The following is a 10,161-nucleotide window of genomic DNA, read 5'->3' on the forward strand; positions in this document are numbered from 1 at the left end:
TGGTACGCAGGCCTCTCACTGCTGTGGCCTCTCCCGTTGCAGAGCACAGGCTCCGGACATGCAGGCTCAGCGACCATGGCTTACGGGTCCAGCCGCTCCGTGGCATGTGGGATCTTCCCGGACGGGGGCACGAATCCGTGTACCCTGAATCAGCAGGCAGACCCTCAACCACTGAGCCACCAGGGGAGCCCTGTACATAGATATTTCTTTAAAGAGGACACACAAATGGCCAATGGGTATATAAAAATATGTTCAGCATCACTAATCATCAAGGAAATGCCATCAAAACTACAATGAGATATCATCTTACACTTGTTAGTATGGCCATTATAAAAAGAAAAGTGTTGGTAAAGATGTGGGGAACTAAAAGATTCCGCATGCCACAACTACGACCCAGCACAGCCAAATAAATAAATAAATATTCTGAAAGAAAAAAGAAAGAAAGAAAGAAAGAAAGAAAGAAAGAAAGAAAGAAAGGGAAAGAAAGAAAAAGCAATCATGACCTCTGTTAAGGCAATGGCATCTATCTTCCTAATTCCTTTTCTGCTCCCACAAAGATACACACACACAATGTTTTAAATTGAAAAGACATATATACATTTTATTTTGTTTTCATTTCAAAATGTACAATTTTGAAACCACATTTTAATTTATTGATTGCATAAATTTGTGCTACACAGGCATATCACAAATCATCTAGTTTTGAATATTTAGATTACTTTCAAACGTCACTATTTTAAATAGCTCAGAGCAGCTGTAAATACTTGGGAAGAAAAGCAAAAATAATCTGAAAAAATTCTGAAACAGACAAAAATTTTAAACAATGTATGAAGAAATTGCTAAATGGGGCATCATGTGTGTGAAATTTAAAATTACTGGAAATATGTTTTGATCACTGTCATTTTGCTCACTTGCGTTTTTTTTGGTTTCTTTTTCTGGTCGCTTGGCTTGTGGGATCTTAGTTCCCCGACCAGGGATTGAACCTTGGCCCTCAGTAGTGAAAGCACTGAGTCCTAACTACTGGACCACCAGGGAATTCCTCATTTGCTATGGTGATTAAATTACTTTTAAGCAAATCATCTGGAGCTAATGTTATTGATAATTATTGCTGAGTAAAAAAAAAAAAATACAGGATATTTCTTTATACATGTTAATATTTTATAGTTTAAAAAAATGAGTGCGTACTAAGGAGAAACATTCTTACACATCTCTATTCCTGGGTAATTTATTCTTTTGGATGCAATTGCCAATACGATTAAAACAATTTTTTTCTCCCAAACTAGTTATTGGCAGTACATAAGAATCCCATTTATGTTTGCATATTCTATAACAGCTAAGATAGCCTTGGCTAAGCTGAAAGAGAGATTAATTTTATGGGGCTTGTGCCCACCACCCCCTTTCCCCTCCTTGGGGTATTTTGTTTTCAATGAAAAATACAGTGCTTATTTTCTCTTTTTTAATTTTGATGATAAACACAAAATCATAAATTAACCTACAAGTGTGAGTTCTGATTTAGCAGAGGTCTATCTTGTGATACTGTTTTCATATCAATTGTTTACCAAATATTTTTACTGTATTTTTAATTTCCTTTTTGCCTTAGTTTTTATTTAGAAGAATATTCATTTGATCTTCCCTGGTGGCGCAGTGGTTAGGAATTTGCCTGCCAATGCAGGGGACATGGGTTTGAGACCTGGTCCGGGAAGATCCCACATGCCATGGAGCAACTAGGTCCACAAGCCACAACTACTGAGCCCGTGTGCTACAACTACTGAAGCCTGTGCTCCGCAACAAAGAGAAACCACCGCAATGAGAAAGTCCGTGCACCACAACAAAGAGTAGCCCCCACTCGCTGCAACTAGAGAAAGCCCACAAGCAGCAACGAAGACACAATGCAGCCAAAAATAAGTAAATAAATAAATAAATTTATTAAAAAAACAGAGCATTTCTATCACCCCTGAAAGTTTCTAAAAGAAAAGGAATATTCATTTGCCTCTTAATGTTGTGTGCTTCTTTTTAACATCAGGTTAATAATTTTGCTTTTGTATGATTTGTCATGTGTCCTGTTGTTGTTTTTTTTCTATTTTTCTTTCTTTTTTTTTTTTTGACTGCGCTGCCAGGGAATTCCAGCATGTGTCCTGTTTTAACATTTATTATTTTGTGATCAAGTTACAATTAATATGGGCTTCCCTGGTGGCGCAGTGCTTGAGAGTCCGTCTGCCGATGCAGGGGACGCGCGTTCGTGCCCTGGACTGGGAGGATCCCGCATGCCGGGAGCGGCTGGACCAGTGAGCCATGGCCACTGAGCCTGCACGTCCGGAACCTGTGCTCCGGAACGGCAGAGGCCACAACAGTGAGAGGCCCGCGTACCACAAAAAAAAAAAAAAAAAAAAAAAAAAAAAAAAAAGATACAATTAATATTAAAAGAATAATTTGTATCTATAGAAATACATAAGTTTTGAATTCTTTTTATGGCTAATTAGAACACTTTACATTATTTGAACTTTTTTTTTTTTACCACTCTGCCTCGTCCTCTTTTCTCCTCAACCCAACTTTTTATTTTTTCCACGTGAAGGTCTGTGTATTAGCCACCTCTTACATATTTGTTTCAGACAAATGTTTTGGGTCAAGAATGTGTACCTTGGTTGGGCTATTTTTATCGCTGAGCACTGACTCAGGGGTGCTGGAGTGGGTGGAAACTCCTGCTGGTTTTGTACAATGTCTCATACTTGTCACATGTAGGTATATTAAAAAACCCTAGAACTGATCCTTAAGTAACCCCATCTGGCACATTTCGGCATCCATGGTACTTTTAACCATTTGGATAAGATATTCAGTCAGTTTTCTTTCTAATTTATAATACTGGATCCTAGGCCATATGGTCCTAATGTGTTGACAAGAAGAAAGAATCACATCTCACCAAAGTCCAAACACGTGAAATCCGATGTTTTCTCATTATCGCTAATGGCCTGACACCATCATAAAAGTTAATTAATTAGTATAGTAGGCTTTGTTCTCTTTAAACCATCAGAATTTTGCCTTACTGTATTTAAATCTCTTCTGGATGGTTACTATTGGATGGCTTAAATAATCTGTTACAGTATATAGTAGTTACCTAGGCAATCCTGGTTTATCTCACCAGTTTATGATTAATAGGGCGACATTCTGCCCATCTTCCTTGAAAAACTAGTATTTCTTTTAACTCTTTAGCAGTCTTCAGAGTTTTCGTTATCCATCAATCCTCCAAAATAATGGCCTGTCTCCTCGCATCTGCTCTGGTTTTAGGTACCTTGCAGACATTATCACTGAGCTGCCAGTTACTGCCTCATTCCTCATTCCCTGCTATTGTGCTCTCTTTCCGGGTCGTGTTACTCAGAGCAGCTTTAAAATATACAAAGGGAAGAAAAGGAGAGTAACATGAGCTGACCTAGTGGATCACAAAGGGCCAGAGAAAGTAGGTCCTTGATATTCTCCTTACCCTTCCCCCAGAATATTCTCCTCTAGTCTCTGATACACCTCTCCCAAGGAAAGAAGAGAGAAGCTTCCTTTGTTACACATACCCCCAAACCATAACTTAGTTCTAGATTTTGAAATCCCTTTGCTGAACTGAGGTTTAAGCACTGGAACAATACCCGTGGACGAAGTTAAGAAAGACTTTTACCTTTTATTATCTAATAATAATAGCACCATCTCATTTAATAATAGCTAATTATTATGTACCATTTCATTTAATCCAGATGAAAACTTAATAATAATATTTGAGCCTTTACTAGGACCAGGCATTATCCTGAAGATTTGATAATCATCTATTTAAATCTCCTCAGACCTGTTATTAGCACTATTTTGCAGATGGGGAAACTGAGGTTAATGGAGATTAAATAAATTGCTCAAATTCTACAGCAGGATTGTCTACTTACAATGATCAAATTCTTTTCATCCCCTTCATTATCTCTCCAGTCTCTGTATAAAATGCTTTAATGAGCTAGAAAGTAAAGTTTCATCCTTTGGAACAAGGTAGAGTAGAGTCTGAAGTTGGAGAAAGTGGCCCTTACTTGTTGTGTATTTTTCATGCGCTGTAGGCACACAAGTAGTAGGCATTAGCCCTTTGTAGTTTGTGTGCATACACAATTCCTCTCAAATCCTTACTTCCAACTATCAAAATACAGTTTCAAACACTTCTTATGGAGGACCGAATAGTAATGAGAATAGACATATTAAATGTTTAAGTTGGGAATTGGTGTTTAAGCTATTGGGTACATTTGGGAGAAAGTTGGAATGGTAGTAAAACAATATAGAGTGATTCAGTATACATTAGGAGTCTGAAAAAATTGCTTTAAAGTATAATGCAGAACATATTTAGCCTGTCACCCATTTTATTATTCAACAAATAATTATTAAGTGCCTATTAAATGACAATCATCAGCTAAGTCTTGGAAAAATGGATTTAAAAAACCACAGGATTTTTTTTTTTTTTGGCCATGCTACATGGCTTGTGAGATCTTAGTTCCCTGACCAGGGATTGAACCTGGACCCATAGCAGTGAAACACTGGACCAACAGGGAATTCCCTGTTTCTTCATTTTTAAAATGATGTTTTTTGCCACTGATTCATATAGAATTAAGATGAAATATTGATCAGCACTTGTGAACTTTTAATTAATACCATTTAAATAACAATAAGAAGGAATTCCCTGGCTGTCCAGTGGTTAGGACTCCATGCTTTCACTGCTGAGGGCCCTGGTTCAATCCCTGGTCAGGGAACTAAAATCCTGCAAGCCGCTGCACTGCATGGCCAAAAAAAAAAAAACTCCAAAAAAGATAGGAAAAAAAAAATAACAATAATAAAAACTGCTAAATCAATTTTAACAAATACTGTGAAAAATATGATTTCAACATTATTTTTTAATTAATCTGCTTTTCCTCACTGATTTAAACTATTAATCTTTATTATGTATAGAATACCCATTCATACATGGATTTTTCTTTTTTGGGATCTGTTTATTTCTGTGCCAGCCTCTCAACTTATGCCTTTATAATATGATTCAATATTTGGTAAGGTGTATTCCCTCTCATTACCCATATATCTTTAAAAACATTTTTTCCCCTTACATATTTTAGATTCTTATAATTAGGAATCATTTGAAATATTTCTCTGTTCTACTAAATCCACAGTTGTAATTTACAATATGCAAGATACTGTCTTGAGACCACAGAGGCTATTAAGAGAAAAATGATAGACTCTTGCTATTAAGGAATTAGTCTATTGTATGAAATTGAGTTATAATCTGATTCTAGGAACAGGAAAAAGAGGCAAGCTAGAACAAGCACTGATAGACATGTTTTATAGAGTTAAATATTTATTAGCTCTTATTAATATAGCTGAGCATACATGTATTTGTTATAGTAGCTTTATAGATGGCCATCTCCCTTAGGCTCTCTTAAAGTTGTGAAGAGCAGAACATGTGTAGCTTAATTTTTATGTAACATCTGAAAATCCAAACACCTAGAGGCTCTTTCTTTTTCTTTTTCTTTTTCTGTTTTTTACAGGGGGAGCAGTGGAGCAGAGCATGCACATCCTTGAACACCAGGGATCACAGGTGTTCTGGATTTCTGAATCTTCAGTTCAGTCTACAATGACATTAACTAACCCTGATTCTCTGTTAGGCGTATAAGAGTGACTTCATTTTAAACTTGTGTTCAGTTTGGGGGATGATCTAGCTATTAGACACGTCCATATAATCTCGTTTCACATAATATTTTCTTCTGCAAATTCTTTATGCTATTACTCTGCTAACTAAAGTTAACTCCATTATCATTAAAATATTTATGACTAGAGCCTTTGGATGTATATTCAGTGATCCTTTTATTCCCTCAAACAAAATGCTTACTATGTAGCAAGTTATAAACATTGTACTAGTCTTTTATATGTGGCACAATCTTTATGATTTAAATCTACAGTGTGGGTGGCACAAGGCAGAATTTTTTAGGTGTTCTAACAGATGCATAAAAGAAGTAAATTTAGATTAGGAAAATCCACATAAGCTCCGTGAAGATGATTGCTGGAGGTTAAGCTCTGAAGAGTGAGTGCGATTTCAAGAAGCAGAGAATGAGACAAAAACAGGTGGAGAGAGAAGAAACAGAGAAGTCAGCTATTTGCAAGCTAACCAGAGGTATGGTTGCTGTTGGGTCCTCAAAGCTACTGTTTGATTTCTGACTTCTAGGGCCACTGTTGTCTCTTGAATGTATGTATAAGTAGATAGATATATTCCACCTACCATCATTAGTCTGTTGTAGGATACTTCTTATCTATTTATCCATCTATCTATTATCTATCAATCTTCTATCTAATTATTTGCTTACTGAGGGACAGCTGGGTTGTTGCCAGTTATAAGCTATTATGACTAATACTGCAGTGTACATTCTTGTACACACTTCCTCATGTACATATGTGGGACTTTTATATATACCTGGAATTGAAATTGGTGGATGGTAAAGAATGCCTATCTTCAACTTGATTAAATACTGCAAAATTTCTCTCCATAGTTTTATTTTCTTTAAATAAATGTATCTTCCCACCAGTAATGTACACGTGGCACTGTCAGAATTCAAAAATTTTTCCAATCTAATGGATGGATATAAAATGGTGTCTGTTGTTGTTTTAATTTGCATTGCCTTGATTACTAGTTATAGAAGTATTATTTTTGTAATCTTATTTGCTGTTTGGATTTCTTCTGAAAATTAATATTCTTTTCCCATTTTTCTCTTGGGTGGTTTGGCTTTCTTATTGATTAGTGGTATTCTGAATACTAATCCTTTTTTCATCATATATGTCACAATTATCTTTTATCTTTTTTATGACTTAATTAATTTCATGAAGTTTTAAATTTTAATGTTTTCAAATTTGTCAGTCCTTTTCCTTCAGGGTGTTTGCTTTATGAGACTTCTTTAGAAAATCTTTCCTTAACTTGCAGTCATGGAGACTTGATCCTATATTTCTATATTTTCTTTTTCTTTTTTTTTTTTATGTAACTTACTTTTTATTGAAAGTATCTTGCATTCGTGACTGATGCTTTCTGGGTTATGCCATACATTTTAACATTAAAGGTTAAATTATTTTTTACATGCAAGTAGTGTTTATGGTTTTCCCCACATAGGATTACTGATTATAAAAAGATGACACACCACATGGGTTAAGTGTCTTTTTTAAATGAAAAGCCAGCAAACTGTCTAATTCTGTTTCCTCCCAAAACACAAACTGAGTAGTAACTGAGCCTCTAGCCAACATATTCAAAGCTGAGAGGATTAAAAATGCAAAAACAAGTCCTCAGATCCAATTAAGGGAGCCCTGCTACATACAGGCTAATCAATACCAGTGGTACTCTGACTCCAGGAAGCTGGAAGACATTCTGATAACCCCACTCTGATAACATTTACCTCAAGTAGCCTTTTTCCAGTTTCCAACTCATGAATAAAGATAATACATTGTTAATTCTATTTCAGAAAATTTTTTGCAAGTTGTTTTACTCACAATGCCAACTTTTAAAAGTCACTAAACTAAAGTTAACCGGACAATAAACTAGGCAGAAATTGCTTTACAAAAAGAAGGAGAGCCCAAAATGCTACTGTCTATAGGGAACCCACAGTTCAATTTTATTCAGAGCAAAGAAAAAAGAACTTTTGATCATACTAGAAGAAACTGAGCCATAAGTTTGGAATCTGTACTGAAACTACACATGCAATGAGGACAACATTCTGCTAATACAACTGATTTGCTGCTGCATTTGTGGACTGTTTTTCTAATATTAACAATTATAAACAAAGCAGTGCAACTAGTATTTGGAACAATCCTTAACAGTGTTACAGCATCAGACACAAAGTTTCACTTCTCACACCACTGGTTCTCTTTGCATACCTGGGCTTCCTCTTCTTCAGTAAAATCATTTTTGATACTGAATGTCTTTCGAATCTCCTCAGGAATTTTCCCCTTGATCATACTGGCAACAGTCTTGCAGGTAACATCAAGCAAACCTTTTCGTGGCTCACGGCCCAGCCGCTCCGCGGCATGTGGGATCTTCCTGGACCGGGGTACGAACCCATGTCCCCTGCATCGGCAGGCGGACTCTCAACCACTGCACCACCAGAGAAGTCTCAGTAAAATCATTTTTGATATTGAATGTCTTTCGAATCTCCTCAGGAGTTTTCCCCTTGATCATATTGGCAACAGTCCTGCAGGTAACATCAAGCAAACCTTTGATGTCTAAGTAGTTTGCTGCCAATAAGGGAACCCACTTTTATTCAGAGCAAAGAAAAAAGAACTTTTGATCATACTAGAAGAAACTGAGCCACAAGTTTGGAATCTGTACTGAAACTACACATGCAATGAGGACAACATTCTGCTAATACAACTGATTTGCTGCTGTATTTGTGGACCATTTTTCTAATATTAACAATTATAAACAAAGCAGTGTAACTAGTATTTGGAACAATCCTTACAGTGTTACAGCATCAGACACAAAATTTCACTTCTCCTCACACCACTGGTTCTCTTTGTGTACCTGGGCTTCCTCTTCTTCAGTAAAATTTTTTTTTTTTTTTTTTTTCTTTGGGGGGACACGGGCCTCTCCTTGCTGTGGCCTCTCCTCAGGCTCCGGACGCACAGGCTCAGCGGTCGTGGCTCACGGCCCAGCCGCTCCGCGGCATGTGGGATCTTCCTGGACCGGGGTACGAACCCATGTCCCCTGCATCGGCAGGCGGACTCTCAACCACTGCACCACCAGAGAAGTCTCAGTAAAATCATTTTTGATATTGAATGTCTTTCGAATCTCCTCAGGAGTTTTCCCCTTGATCATATTGGCAACAGTCCTGCAGGTAACATCAAGCAAACCTTTGATGTCTAAGTAGTTTGCTGCCAATATAAGCTCAAAAAGTGTTCCTTGGTCAACTTTCAGGAATTCTTGATCCCAAACAGGGATATCATCTGCTCACTTTTCTTTGTCCTCACCATCCTCAGGAGGAGGCAGATCATCCTTGTGGTGGGTGCACCCCTGAATGACCTTTTTTAATATTGCTGCATTAACATTTGGCAAGGGGACTGGATCAACATCTCCTTCATCATCCATTCCCAAATCTTCCAACATGGTCTTAATAGTCACAGATTGTTTCGCAATTTCAACATCAACTTCAAATATCTCTCCACCAGAACTCTGCAACTTAATTGAAGGCATGGTGTTAGGACTCAAGGAGATGGCGGGCCAGCGGCTGATGAGAGCAGGGCGGCATCTGCAAAAAGAAAAACAGAAAAGTGGAGAACAAGGCCAACCGATCCTATATTTTCTTATACACTTTTTTTCATTCATTCATTCACATTTTGAAAATAACTACTGCCTTGTCAAAGACATAAGTATGAACTAAAGCCTCTAGTTTACATTAGGGTTCACTCTTTGTGTTGTACAGTTCAATGGGTTTTGTAAAGTTCATGTCATCTATCCGCCGTTACAGTACCATACAGAGTAGTTTCACAGCTCTAAAATTCCCTGTGCCCCATCTATTCATCCTTCCTTCCCTCTGGCTAGACACTTGGCAACCACTGATGTTTTTATTGTGTCTAATATTGTTTTGCTTTTTCCAGAATGTAATACAGTTGGAATCATTTTATAGCCTTTTCAGATTGGCTGCCTTAACAATATGCATTTAAGGTTCCTTTTTTTTTTTTTTTTTGGTGGATTGATCCCTCATTCCTTATTATTTTTGAATAATATTCCATTGAATAGATGTACCAGTAGTTTTTGTTGTTGTTGTTTTAGTTTTTTTTATTCTATTCACCTATTCACAAATATCTTGGTTGTTTCCAAGTTTTGGCAATTATGAATGAAGATTCTATAAATATTCATGTGCAGGTTTTTTGTGTGGATGTACGTTTTCCACTCATTTGGGTAAATATCAAGGAGAATGATTATGGATCACATGGTAACACTATGTTTAGCTTTGTAAGAATCTTCCAGACTCTTCCAAAGTGGCTGTACCATTTTGCATCCCACCAGTAATGAGAGGTCCTGTTTCTGTACATCTTCACCAGAATTTGTTGTATTTTGGATTTCAGCCATTCTAATAGGTGTGTAGTGTTATCTCGTAGTTTTAAGTTGCAATTCCTTAATGACATGATGTT

General features: G+C 36.9%; 1 protein-coding gene across 1 annotated transcript; it reads right to left on the reverse strand.

The window, feature by feature from the left end:
- Positions 1–8,515: 8,515 nt before the first annotated feature.
- Positions 8,516–9,220, reverse strand: LOC103078057 (S-phase kinase-associated protein 1-like). The gene is given in 2 exon segments (XM_082930850.1): positions 8,516–8,577; positions 8,791–9,220. Coding segments are annotated over 2 exon segments (492 nt in total).
- Positions 9,221–10,161: the final 941 nt, after the last annotated feature.

Source organism: Lipotes vexillifer, unplaced genomic scaffold (genome assembly GCF_000442215.2).
Source record: "Lipotes vexillifer unplaced genomic scaffold, Lipotes_vexillifer_v1.1 scaffold135, whole genome shotgun sequence".
NCBI classification, from domain to species: Eukaryota; Metazoa; Chordata; class Mammalia; order Artiodactyla; family Lipotidae; genus Lipotes; species Lipotes vexillifer.